General features: G+C 36.8%; 2 protein-coding genes across 15 annotated transcripts in view; both read right to left on the reverse strand.

Moving 5' to 3' along the window:
- Positions 1 to 14,604, reverse strand: part of LOC126766083 (zinc finger protein 2) — a 366,591-nt gene that overhangs the window by 299,884 nt on the left and 52,103 nt on the right. The gene's annotated exons all lie outside the window — the stretch shown is intronic.
- On the reverse strand, positions 1,695 to 13,392 carry LOC126766013 (peptidyl-prolyl cis-trans isomerase 5-like). The gene is made up of 2 exons (XM_050483727.1): positions 12,742 to 13,392; positions 1,695 to 1,713 (listed from the first exon to the last, which is right to left on the reverse strand). The coding sequence occupies exons 1-2, from the start codon at positions 13,281 to 13,283 to the stop codon at positions 1,695 to 1,697; spliced, it is 561 nt and encodes a 186-aa protein (XP_050339684.1). The 5' UTR covers positions 13,284 to 13,392.

Genomic DNA, 14,604 nt, shown 5'->3' on the forward strand with positions numbered 1-14,604 from the left:
TAAAAATGGTGGAAAAAGAAAATGTAAATTGTGCCTAAGTTCAGAAACGGGAGGGACCTCCTTTTAACGGTTTTCTCTTTTTTTATTATCAGATTGGAAAATGTGTATCTTCCACCTCCCTTTGGATGCACTTACTTTGGAGCCTCACATGACTCTTTAACCAAATTTTTTCGCTGCCTTTCATATATTTTATTTGGAATTAGCTCTCCAAATTACTTTTTTTTTTTCTAAACCTTGGCGACATTTGATAGTAACTTTTGACACATTCACCTCAAATTCATTGCGTCTTCAAGTTAGTTTTGTTGATGAAAGGCTTTTTGACCCTGTAGTTGCTGGAATTACCATCTTCTCGCATTCCCTCAGAAATATTAATTTGAAAGCTCTGCTGAATAAATCGAGATGAAATAGTCTGGTCTTTCTTCACTTCTCTGATTATTTTAGTCTCTTCGCGAGTAGTGGTTACCCTTGGGCGGCCTGATCTTGGCGCATTCTCTTGTCCACCATTTTTCTTCTAATTTTTGATCACTTTTTTAATTGTGGCTTTGCTCATAGAATAATTTTGCGATTTTGCCGTACCTCAGTCCATTAAAATAATTCTAAACAATCAATTTTTGCAATATTATTATTTCTATGTATATAAGTATTTTGGCATTTCACTAAATAAAATCTTATAAGTATTGACTAAAACAACTTACTGAGAAACAAGTGATGAAACTTTACCTATCTCAAGTTTATGTACTAATACTTATAAAAATTATTTACAAACACAAACGCACAAATATTTGTTGCGTGCAAAATGCAAATGATCATTAAAAAGTCTTCATTCTGCAAACGAAGCAAAAGCTTACTGTAAATATCATACAGTTATTCCTTGCTAACTTACAGTATGTACCAATAGTATGTGCAATTTTTTAATCGTTCAACACTTGGAAGAAATATTGAAAGAGTAATAAAAAATATAAAAACTGACGTTGAACAACACGAAAAGCTCCGTCAGGATCGGGAAGGACCTCTCCGAGCCGTTCGATTCCAAACGAGGTTTCAGACAAGGCGACTCCCTATCGTGTGACTTCTTCAACCTGCTCCTGGAGAAAATAGTTCGAGCTGCAGAACTAAACAATAAAAAATATGGTGGGGTATCCACAATCTTATCGGATGTTGTATAGCATATAGCTAAGACAAACAGGGTACAAGTTGTTTTTAAATAAGTATGATTGAAAAGCCTAATTGGTTAGCGTACCATTTGTATACCTTCAAAAGGATATATTAAGTTTTTAACCCCCAGAAGTTAACGCCTTAAATCTTTTAAAATATACTATATACATATGTTATATAAATAATTGGCAAGATGAGCTAGAGCGATTTAGCCAGACGGACATGGCTCTGTATGGGTCTGCATATACGTGAACTCGTCCACACTTTTCCAGTTCGGATTTCTATAGCATATAGCTTCCTTACAAACCGAACGATCAAAATCAAGTTCGTGTATGGAACTATTTTTAGTTCACAAGATATCATCATGAAATTTAGCATGCTAAAATATTTTAAGAAAATTTCCAGGTCGGAATCCCGAGTACATACTATACATATGTATTTATATAACTACCATACAAACTAGACAATCAAAATCAAGTTCTTGTATGAAATCTGTTTTATTTGTGGAGTGTATTATAACTTCTTCGGAACAATCGAAGTTAACGTATTTCCAGCAAGCTGAATGAGTAATACAATACAAAATCGTATAATAAAATATGTTAATAATACATATGTATATGTACATATGCATATATGTATATAACAATCGTTCATAAAATTATTACATAATCGTACCAGTTGGCATCTAGCTAAAGATACACTAAATTTATACTAATTTAAATTTTAAACAAAATTAATGATTTATTGTATTTTATCTGCTGCATAATATAATATTTTTGTACTCGTTGAAGACCAGACGATTTCTGAGGGAAATCTGCCAATTTTCATTTCATCAAACCCGAACAGGTGGTAAAAATGCCAGTTGCTCTTTTGGAAAAAAGATCGTCGCGTAGTTATAAAGTAGTTTATAACTAGTGGATTCGACTGTAAGACATAGACACGCAATATTATCCTTATGTACAACCCTTAAATAACGTTGTGTATAATATATTACACACCCACATAAGTATCGGGTGATTTTTTAAGAGCTTGATAACTTTTTTTTAAAAAAAAACGCATAAAATTTGCAAAATCTCATCGGTTCTTTATTTGAAACGTTAGATTGGTTCATGACATTTACTTTTTGAAGATAATTTCATTTAAATGTTGACTCATGTGGTTTCAACAAGATGGCGCTACATGCCACACAGCTCGCGATTCTATGGCCATTTTGAGGAAAACTTCGGAGAACAATTCATCTCAAGAAATGGACCCGTAAGTTGGCCACCAAGATCATGCGATTTAACGCCTTTAGACTATTTTTTGTGGGGCTACGTCAAGTCTAAAGTCTACAGAAATAAGCCAGCAACTATTTCAGCTTTGGAAGACAACATTTCCGAAGAAATTCGGGCTATTCCGGCCGAAATGCTCGAAAAAGTTGCCCAAAATTGGACTTTCCGAATGGACCACCTAAGACGCAGCCGCGGTCAACATTTAAATGAAATTATCTTCAAAAAGTAAATGTCATGAACCAATCTAACGTTTCAAATAAAGAACCGATGAGATTTTGCAAATTTTATGCGTTTTTTTTTTAAAAAAGTTATCAAGCTCTTAAAAAATCACCCGATATATATCTACGAGAAATCAGGCAGAAATCTCCACTTAGAGTTTTAATTCCCAGCCATATGATCAACTCTTAAACAAAAAACCAATCGTCCAAAATGATACGAGTATACATATGCATGAATGTAAGCATCCACTTTATTCGCTTAATGTGAATGTAAACACTTGAACAACTTAGAGCGCTATTACACGAGGCAACTTTTGTTGCGGCAACTCTTGGTTTATAGGCGAGGGGGCGACGAGGAGAGGAGAATAGCGCCGAGTTTCCAGTGTTCAGCAACTCGCTTTGTGTTCTTATTCGTAACAGTTCGCTGCGACGTTTTTCGGCATTCGTGTTCTTTCTTTCGTAGTACATAGTTGCATTTGCGTATCTTTTTTTGAAATTAATATTTTGAATATATTTAAAAAATTTAGTTTCATCTTTTGGTAAGTAATTTGCAAATATGTATACAAATATACATAATATAATATAAATATTTTAGAAAATGGAGTATGACGAAAAAATCGAATTAATTAAAGATATTGTGAAATGTGTGGAGGAAGCCATACAAATTGATTCAGACGATAGTAAAAAGGGTGATATATCTTTGTTTTAATTAATAAAATGTATTTCTTAATTGACAGAGCTGATTAATATATGTGATAGAGTGGCCCAAATACCTATAAGGAAAAAGAAACGACAATGGGTTAAAGTAAAGAGTAGACAATGGGTTAATGTAATCGCGGACTTACATACATACATATGTATATGCTACTAACAACCTCCGTCCGCCTCTTAAACACCATACGTACAGAATGAGTTAATTGCTGGAAAAAGCAACCTAATTAGGATGACACAAGCGGCAAGTGGAGTTAGCCAATGAGAAGAATCTGTTAGAAATGAAGGAGAAGACTGTGTTTACCCGATCTGTAGACGCTCACGGCATATGTACATAAACAGAAGAATAACTATATTTATATGTAACTATGTTTAGACAAGTATAACAAACAAATAGCATTATATGTACATAGTATGTATGTATTGCTCGGACATTTGCTTATTTAATAATATGTATGTATGTATATATTTTGTTAATAACTCTCCAGTGCGTATTAAAATAAAAAACTTGTTAGGCAATGAAGAACATGAATTTAGCAATTCTTTAAAATTAATTTTTTTGAATTAATATATTTAAAGATTTATTATCAATGCATAATATAAAAGAAGGAGGATGGAGTCATGTGTAAAAATGGAGGATGGAGTTAGGTGTAGAAGTTCACACAAGTGAGGAAAGTTCTCTGATCGCCATTCACTTGGGAGTGGTCAGAAACGATTTTTTTACATATGACTCAAGCAGCTCACGACTTCCGGTCTTTGACCAAGAATCCTCTGGCCTAAGAACATCCGTTTGAAAGCGAGCTAAAGTGAGAAGGCGAAACATCCCCTCCGTAGGATTGTGAGCTGGGTTTGGGACCTGCCACGTAAAAAATGATACTAATGAAAAATTACCAACAGCCTCGGAAGAGAAGTCACCCTTTTGATGACGACCATGGCAAACGAAATAAGGACTACGATATTAGGGCATGCACCTGGAATGGTGCACCTTAATTGGGAAGGTGCCGCTGCCCAGCTGGTTGATGTCCTCGTGAAAATAAGGGCTGGCATCACCGCCGTCCAAGAAATGCGATGGACGGGACAAGGACAGAGAGGAGTAGGTCCTTGTGACATTTACTACAGTGGCCATTTAAAGGAGCGCAAGTTTGGTGTTGGATTCCGGTGAATGAATGTCTAGCCACAATCCGCATCAAAGCGAGGTTCTTCAACATATCGCTGATTTGCGCCCACGCCCCGACGGAAGAGAAGGACGATGTGACCAAAGATGCCTTCTATGAGCGCTTGGAGCACGCCTATGAGAGCTGCCCCCGCCACGATGTCAAAATCGTGCTTGGAGACTTTAACGCCAGGGTGGGCAAAAAAGGAATCTTTGGCACTACGGTCGGTAAATTCAGCCTCCGAAATATGGTTATATCTGTACGTCGAGAAGCTGCAATCATAACAGACAGCCGAACGATTTTCTACTCGGCTTGTACTGCTGCCCTCTGAGAGCACTCGTCAACAACTCGGTATAAGGGAACTTTGGGACGGCATTTCAAGCTCCTTACATACAGCTGCTTACGAAACCATTGGTCTTCAGAAAATGCAAAGAACAGCTGGTACGTCGAGGAGTGCCGTGTCGCAGCGGAGAGAAAACAGGCTTCCTACCTCGCAACGTTATGATTGGCCATAACACGCGCGGAATGGGATAGATACCGAGAGTTGAAGAGGGAAGCGAGACGCATTTGCAGACAGAAAAAGAAAGAGGCCGAAATGAGTCAGTACGAAGAGCTTGATAAGCTGGCCGACAGGGGTAATGTTCGAAAATTCTACGAAAAAATGCGGCGGCTTACAGAAGGTTTCAAGACCGGAGCATACTCTTGTAGAACCCGCAATGGGGATCTAGTCACCTATGCCCAGAGCACACTTAAACTATGGAGGGAACACTTCTCCAGCCCGCTGAATGACAGTGAAAGTACAACGCCAGGAGAAGGAGAACCCATGGGATAAGCCTCCTCAACATCGCGTATAAGGTCCTATCGACCGTATTGTGTGAAAAATTAAAGCCCACCGTCAACAAACTTATTGGACCTTATCAGTGTGGCTTTAGACCTGGCAAATCAACAACCGACCAGATATTCACAATGCGCCAAATCTTGGAAAAGACCTGTGAAAGGAGAATCGACACACACCACCTCTTCGTCGATTTTGAAGCTGCTTTCGACAGCACGAAAAGGATCTGCCTTTATGCCGCGATGTCTGAATTTGGTATCCCCGTAAAACTAATACGGCTGTGTAAACTGATATTGCTATCATCGGCCTCAACACCCGCGCCGTTAGTTCTGCTTTCTCCACACTGGACAAGGAAGCAAAGCAAATGGGTCTGGTAGTGAAAGAGGGCAAGACGAAATATCTCCTGTCATCAAACAAACAGTCATCGCATTCGCGACTTGGCTCTCACGTCACTGTTGACATTCATAACTTCGAAATTGTAGATAGTTTCGTATATTTGGGAACCAGCATAAACACCACCAACAATGTCAGCCTGGAAATCCAACGCAGGATAACTCTTGCCAATAGGTGCTACTTCAGACTGAGTGGGCAATCGAAAAGTAAAGTCCTCTCTCGACGAACAAAAACCAAACTCTATAAGTCCCTCATAATTCCCGTCCTGCTATATGGTGCAGAGGCTTGGGCGATGTCAACAACTGATGAGTCGACGTTACGAGTTTTCGAGAGAAAAGTTCTGCGAAAGATTTATGGTCCTTTGCGCATTGGCCACGGCGAATATCGCATCCGATGGAACGATGAGCTGTACGAGATATATGACGACATTGACATAGTTCAGCGAATTAAAAGACAGCGGCTACGCTGGCTAGGTCATGTTGTCCGGATGGATGAAAACACTCCAGCTCTGAAAGTATTCGACGCAGTACCCGCCGGGGGAAGCAGAGGAAGAGAAGACCTCCACTACGTTGGAAGGACCAGGTGGAGAAGGACCTGGCTTCACTTGCAATATCTAATTGCGCCACGTAGCGAAAAGAAGAAACGACTGGCGCGCTGGTCTTAACTCGGCTATAATCGCGTAAGCGGTGTCTACGCCAATTAAGAAGAAGAAGTATAAAAGAAAGTCGATTTTTCTGTCCCTATGTATGCTTAAAACTACGCAGCGGATTTTAATGCGGTTTTTTTTATAGATAGAGTGTTTGAAGAGGAAGGTTTATACATACATATGTATAATGAATTCATTAAATATTGGAGAAATACTGCTATTTTTGAGGTTTCTAATGTTCCATTGAAAACGCTGGCTGAACCCTTCGAGATTTATCAAAATAATGTATTAAGTATTGTACACATTAAAGAGGTCTGCAGAAAACTCCGCGATGGTATATATACATACATACATATGTCTATCTCTTATGGATATCCCACAATAACATTTTTTTCTCTTCTACTTTTTACAACAAATAGTTTGAAGTGATTTTAACCAATACAGCATAAACCTTATCTAATTAAATATCTTAAATACATTGTTGATTTAATATAGATCTAAGTATGTATACGGCACTTTACAGCATATTATAGATTTTAAAATTGCGGAACGTAACGTTTCCGGTGGTGCCGGCTGGCCGGGTCTGCGGGAACGTGTTTATAAATAACGCATCGGAGGCCGCGGCTCTCCATGTAGCACTTTGCATTTAAGCTTAGTATCTAGTCCTCAAGAAATGTAAAAACTTCATATAAAAAAACGTTTAAGAAATGGTCTAGAAAATTTGCTGTGGTAAATTTTCTTGTGCTAAGCTTAGTATCCAACTCTCAAGAAATGTAAAAACTTCATATAAAAAACGCTTAAGAAATGGTTGTTGTGCTAGTATGCAGCTCTAAAGAAATCTAGTACTAATTGTTTATACATTTTTTCAATAAAATGCGAATATGGCAAACCTGGTTTTGCGAAGAAACATGAAATCAATAATTGTTTCTTGAAGGAAATTCAAAGTAATCGTTAAATTCATCCCAAATTAGTAAAAATCATTATTGTGAAGTATAGTTCATTTTGAAATGTTGTATAAAACTTAACAATCATCAACAACATTCCTTAAATCGCAAGAAAAATATTTATGTTACTACACACATATATACATACATACATATTACGCATAAAGTTTATTTTCTTTGTTTATTCTCTCTTCTTCCTCTAATGTCGATCATTCACAATGCGTAACCAGCTGTCAAAATTACTTGAAGAAATAATGCATTTTTTTCTTGAGCAATTACTTGAGAGCTACGGACCTCTAGTATGCAGCTCCAAAGAAATTTAGTACTAATTTTTAATACATTTTTTCAATAAAATATTTATTTTGAAATTTTGTATAGAACTTCACAATCTTCATTAATATTCCTTAAATTGCAACAAAAATATTTATTTTCTCTTGTTTTTGTAATAAGGATCATTCACAATGCGTAACCAGCTGTCAAAATTACTTGAATACAGCTCAAAAAATAATAATTTTTTTCTTGAGCAATTACTTAAGACCTGGATTCGGACCTTTAGCAGCAATCGGACGTGTTTACTGTCGGAGTTCTCTAGGGAGGAATATTTAAACGGAAACGATGAAGTATGTATATGCGTACAATTTCAAACTAATCCTCCTTCAAAAATAATACAATTGCTTAATATTTGGAATAGTAGAAAATAACTGCAACACAATACGCAGTGCGCCTCTTTAGGACGTGACTGTCCTCGGTGGCCATTTCGCCTTTTTCCAACTTAGCAAATCTCTTTTCAACGGTGGATTTCCCTGACGCAGAGCCCAAACTCAACAGTATTTTTCCCCAAAAAGTAATGCTTTATTAAAACACGAAATGCTTTATGATCCAGTTTTTTGTAAACTCGCACAACTTGCTTCTCAAAAATGCTATGTCTCATTAACTAATAGTTATAATTTTACTAATGGAAATCATATAAGTACATAGATGGTAGTAGTCAGCCACAATAAAGCGTGGACGGGTCCTCCAGTTAGTCATAAATGGGACAAACTTAGCACATAAGGCTTTCTGGAATTCTTATTTATTTAGTTTTTGCACTTTTATTAGTTAAATAGAGAGTGGGCGAGGTTATCCCGATTTCAACTATTGTTACACTCTTGAAGGGGATGCTAAGAAAATTTCCTCTGCGCAAGTTTGGCTGATTTAGCTTAGGGGTTTTAGTAAATTTGTCGGTAGAAATTCTTATGGAAATTGCTCTAGGCGGATTGCTTTGTAGCAGCTTTAGAACTTTAAGAGATAGGAACATTTTGACGCCCACTTTTTAAAGATTTTCAAACCACAGCTACCTCTAACTACTGCAATCCTTTGAACCAAACTACAGTTTGGTATCTCAATTTGGAACTAAGTTGTATCACTTAATAAGTTTTCGGGCACAATTACCAAGAATTAAAAAATGTATGCACATATATCCTCCTCAGACTTATAGTTTTCGAGATATTTGTATTTAAAGTTTCACAATTTTATATGCAATTCACTTTCACAGTTAGTTTCTTTACATGACATGACAAATAATTAAAAAAAATTCTGTCTAACAAATATACTTATGTATATAGAGAGAATGGTGCAAAAGGATTTTTGGTTGACTGGTATGGATTTTGTATCTGTTGTCAGAAATATTTTTGATTATTTTCTTCTTCCGTAGCAATTAGTATAATCTTTTGCTGTTACTATAATTACGGCTTTCCTTTTCATTTCTTTCAGTTACTCAACTAAAGGTTTTAGGGATGAGACTCGCTGCTGTTGGTTTTGTTTAAATTTTGCATACAAATTGTTTTTGCTTTTCTGCTGTTACCGCTTTACCACTACTATTTGTGGTTGCTAGTAGCTACCGCCGAAACAATGTACATATTAGTGGGACTGCAGCCAACAGCTGATATTCACCATTCACTTGGGAGTGGTCAAGTAGCTCACGCCTTCCGGTCTTTGACCAAGTATTCTGTGGGTAGCCAAGGTACATTCTTTGAAGGCGAACTAAAGTGAGAAGGCAAAGCATCCCCTCCACAGAGTTTTACGGCCCCAATGAACAGTAAAAAATAACCTCGGATGTGGGGGTCTTTTGATGACGTTCTTGTGTTACACTTTTAAAATGAGCGAAATCACCTAATTCTCATATTACACAATTTTACATCTCATTGGATTCCTTCACTTGGCTAGATAAAACTTGACTCGAATAGTACCTTTAAAGTTTGTCAAATTATTGGGTCAAAACTTTCCCTAGCCCTCATATACCTAATATAAAGACTTTCGAACTCTGGGGTGTCTTTATACCGCATGTATGGGACAATATGTGAGTCATCTTGTCTATTAAGATGTTTTTCTAATAACAGATATAATAAGGGATATTGTGCTTATAATGAAAAATCGTGTGAAAACTTGTTCTATACTCCATATAACAAACAAACAACATGTACCTGAAGATATTACCCCGTATTTAATCTTTGCGAATTGCAAGAGTATGAAATGTGCGGTTATACCTGTTGTTATATTTTTTTGGGTTTGAAAAGTGAACTTTCTGAATATGTTATTGTTATTTTTGAAAAACGAAAATTAGTTGGTGAAATTTTAGTTTGAATGAAAAAATGAAAATTCCTATGTAAAATGTATGGGAACCTAAAAATAAATTAGCGACCCCTTAGAGTTAAGCTACAGCGCCTGGCTTGAGGGAGGATTTTTTGTTTGTCAATAACTAACATTTGAGGGGGTAAGAGTTGAAAAAAAATTCCAAAATTTTTTTTGAAGCGCTCTAAAATACATACAAATTATTCCGTACGAAAATACTTTCGTGTCATTATATTCCCATTATGGTGCTTCGGTATTCAAAATTAATCCTAAATAAGCGAAAGTTTACATGCATCTAAATGTTAGCAAATGTAAATACAGATACAGTGAATCACTTAAGTTAGTATACACCTCACTTGTAGTTTCAAATTATTCGAAAACTGTACCCAATTTAAAAATCGAACACCAATTTTTGTTTGAAATGTTTAAATTGTGTTGTCTCGTACGCATCAATTAATACATGGTGTCCCGTTATTGCTAGCTAATATTTTCAGAAATATGTACAGAAATAATATCACATAGATAAGTATACAGCGAACGTTTGTTTGGTGAGCATAGAATTTGCGTGGTTTAAAATTAAGCATTTTTGTAAAAAATTTGCCCCTATTTTCGAAGTAGTCATTTCAATATAAAAAATATATATTTCGTGGAATATTTACACAAATATTTCAGCAATGGTGCAAAGGGGAAAATAATTTCCAAATGATTTAAAAAAATAATAATAATAATAAAACATTATAAAGATAATAAATCTTTGCGGGAAATTGGGGCAATCGTTGGTAAAAGCCATGCTACAATTCAAAAAATGGTAAACAAAAATAAAACGTTTGGTTCTATCGAAAATAAGCCGCATTCTGGACGTATTATTTTATGACAAAAATCACGTGCTATCGTTTGGTAAATAAAAGAAAACCCTAAAAAAGTGCTCCAAAAATTAAAAGTGAGATTGAAAACGAAATGGGAAAGCAATGTAATGCCCAAAACGATTCGTCGCGTATTGCATTCTGCAAGTGATCACGGCAGAAATATTAGGAAAAAGCATTTAGTTAGCAAAGAAAATCGACGTAAAAGGATTGTCTTCGCTAAAGAATACCAAAGGTTTGATCAAAATTTTTAAACTATTTTTCCAGATGAGAGCAAATTCAATACTCATGGATCGGATGGACGTGGACAAGTCTGGTGAAAAATCAACAGCTAGCTTAGTCCATACAATATTAGTGGTACTGTTAAGCATGGATGGGACTCCGTAATGGTTTCGTGGTGCATAGCGGCCAATGGAGTTGGTAATTTGATATTTATTGAGAACATAATGGAACGGTACGTATACTTAAGCATGCTCCAAAATAATTTAAAAGAAAGCGCTATAAAATAAGGTATTGAAGAGTCATTCATCTTCCAACAAGATAATGACCCCAAACATACCGCTCTAATTGTAAAGGAAATTGTATAATGTTCGAAAACAGCTTAAAAAATCCCACCACAGTCAGTGGATATTAGCCCAATCAAACATTTATGGGAGCATCTGGAACGACAAATACGAAAACGGGATTTAAGAAATAAGGAGGAGTTAAAAAAGGTCCTTATAGAAGAGTGGAACCAAATATCGGCCACAACCACACAAAACTTATTAAAATCTATGCCATCACGTCTTAATGCTGTTATTATGTCCAAAGGTTGACCAACCAAATACTAATTTATTTCTTTTTTTTTAATTCAGCATTTTTTATAAACCTATAGTTCTGCTGTATACTTTTACTTTTGTGATATGAATTTTTACATGATTTTACATTAACTTGAATTATTCTATTATTCCTTTAATAAAATTAAATATTTTTTATCAAACATTATTTATATATTTTTGTTAAGTGAATGAGAATAAAATTTATTTTACTTTCAGCATAAAAACTCAACTTATTTAACAATAAAAGAAATAATATACGGTGTATACTACCTTAAGTGATTCACTGTATCTAGATACCTTTGTTCGTTCCTCATAAAAACACACACAATTTTACTGCCATCAACATGCCGTTTCTCATCTGCAATGCCGCTCAACGTAATCAACCAAATAATGCCCGCCCAAGTAAGCAACCCCTTATACTGCTTTCTCTTTCAACGCGTCGATGTTCAGTTAGGAGAATTTTGTTTGCAAAGTTCTTCAAGTAATATAGAAGGACAGAATATTTAAAATGAATATCTTTGTGCGAAAATAGGCGAGAATTGATAAAGAGGAACAAAACGAGATGAGCGAAAAAGCGCTCAAAAAATGAAACAAAACATGTGTTAAAATTTATACTTGTATATGCTCTTACATATTGTTCACATGAGCTATGAGCATTCTGCAACATCACATCACCACACATCACGTCACGTCACAACACCTCATCACACAACAGCTCACAGCATACCCCAATACACATACACGCATCAAACACCGATCATTACTACAACACAACAACCATACGATTATTAACGAGACGACTCGTAATGTCAGCTAATATTTACCACCCAAACCATCAAAAGGGATTGATCCGACCGTGATTGGCCTCTTACCGTTTCATCCGTAAAGAAAGACAGTCGTCCGCGAAATTCAGTTTTATCATCGTTTTTATCTTTGCACTTGTGCTACCGCAATAATCACCGCAATTGGGTTTTAATAAACCCCCAAGTGACGGGAGTGACGTGACGCAGCGAGTTCGCCAACCGTGTACCACCCAAACAAAATATACATACAATTATATATATTAATTACAATTAATAAACCTTTATAAGGTGTGTGGAAATCAGTGCGTTTTATTTCCCACCTCATAAGTATACTACGACAAGTAAGTATACTAGAGGTACTCGTAACTAAATGGTCCTTCGAGCCGGATAAAACTTTACCGAAAACGACGTGACGTCCATCCAACAAGGAAGTTGGTTTGGTGGTAATGAAGAACTGTGAACCATTGGTGTCCTTGCCAGCATTGGCCATGCTCAACCAACCAGCACCATAATGCTTCAGCTTGAAGTTCTCATCGGGGAAACGTTCACCGTAGATGGAGCGACCGCCAGTGCCATCACCTTTGGTGAAATCACCACCTTGGATCATGAAGTCCTTAATGAAGCTATGGAATTTGCTGCCCTTGTAGCCTTCGCCTTCTGGCTTTTCAGCTAATTCTTTGAAATTGCGGGCGGTTTTCTCCACTGTTTTGCCGAAAAGACCGATCTCAATGCGTCCAGCAGGTTCACCACCAATGGTGATGTCAAAGAAAACCTTATCGGTTACTTTGGGTCCTTTGCTTTCATCAGCCACCACAATGCCGGCCGCAAGCGCCACCAGACATAATCCCAAATAAAGCTTCATCTTGCGGTTTCCGGTAAGCAAAACACAGTTTATAGATTTTCACAGATTTGATTTTCTTTTACTTGTATTCAAAAACACCTCCGATGTCGTCAGCAGTTGGCGATTAAATGAACAAATTCATTCAAAGACTTAAACTAAAAATGAAAGGAGCACTAGATGATCCTTGCGTACAACTAACGCATTCCGACTTGCAACATGCTAAGGTCAGTCTAATATTATATACACAAACTCGCTATTTCAGCAAAGAGAAATCAAAGTTGCTCGAAAAGCGACCTTTCGAAAAGGGAAGCTCACTTCTCGTATTAAATCCATTCTTGGATTCTAAGGGATTAATAAGGGCAGATGGAAGATTGGCGAACTCCAGCCTTAGTTATAACGAACGACATCCCATCATTATTCCAGAGAAATCCCGTTTTACTTACCTATTTCTAGCATATCTGCACCATCTTACCCTGCATGGTGAGCATCGCTTAATGCAACAAATGGTCCGTCAAGAATTTTATATACCGCGACTAAAGCCACAAATCAAAAGGACGATTTTCATGTGTAAACCATGTACCATGTACAAACACAAAATGCGTACGCAGATCATGGCAGCTTTATCACCTGAACGCTGCAACTATGCTCTACTCTTTACCATCACTGGGGTTGATTTTGCTGGACCTTTCCAGATAAAGGCCTCCATTTTAAAGTCATCTTCATTTAGAAAAGGGTATGTATATAGGCTGTCTTTGTATGTTTTACGACAAAGGCAGTACACCTCGAGCTTTGTCGGACGACGCGGATTTCCTTCAAAAATAATGAGCGATAATGGGAAAAACTTTGTCGGAGCCCAAAGAGCAACACAGAAGGAGTTTATAAACTTCATGAAAGAAGTCTCCCCTGAAATAGTTAATAAATATGCACCCCAAGGGATCGATTGGCAATTTATACCTCCATGTTCTCCACACATGGGCGGACTTTGGGAATCAGCAGTAAAAAGCTTTAAGTCCCATTTAAAGAAAACGGCTGGTAATCATAAATTCAATTATGAGGAGTTTACTACACTACTCACTCGTATTGAAGCCGTATTAAATTCAAGACCTATATCACCACTCTCGCAAGATCCCTCCGATTTCACAGCTCTTACACCAGGTCATTTCCTCAGAGGAGCTCCTCTTCTCGCCGTACCTGACACAGAAGGAGACTCACTCTCTTTAATAAATCGATGGGAAAGAATCAAGATTCTCCATCACGAATTCAGCCACAGATGGAAGGAAGGCCATCTCAAAGATCTCCATGAGAGATATCGATGGAAAACGGCCCAGAAGGAAGCCAAAGC

This window comes from Bactrocera neohumeralis, unplaced genomic scaffold, assembly GCF_024586455.1.
Source record: "Bactrocera neohumeralis isolate Rockhampton unplaced genomic scaffold, APGP_CSIRO_Bneo_wtdbg2-racon-allhic-juicebox.fasta_v2 cluster11, whole genome shotgun sequence".
In the NCBI taxonomy this organism is placed as follows: Eukaryota; Metazoa; Arthropoda; class Insecta; order Diptera; family Tephritidae; genus Bactrocera; species Bactrocera neohumeralis.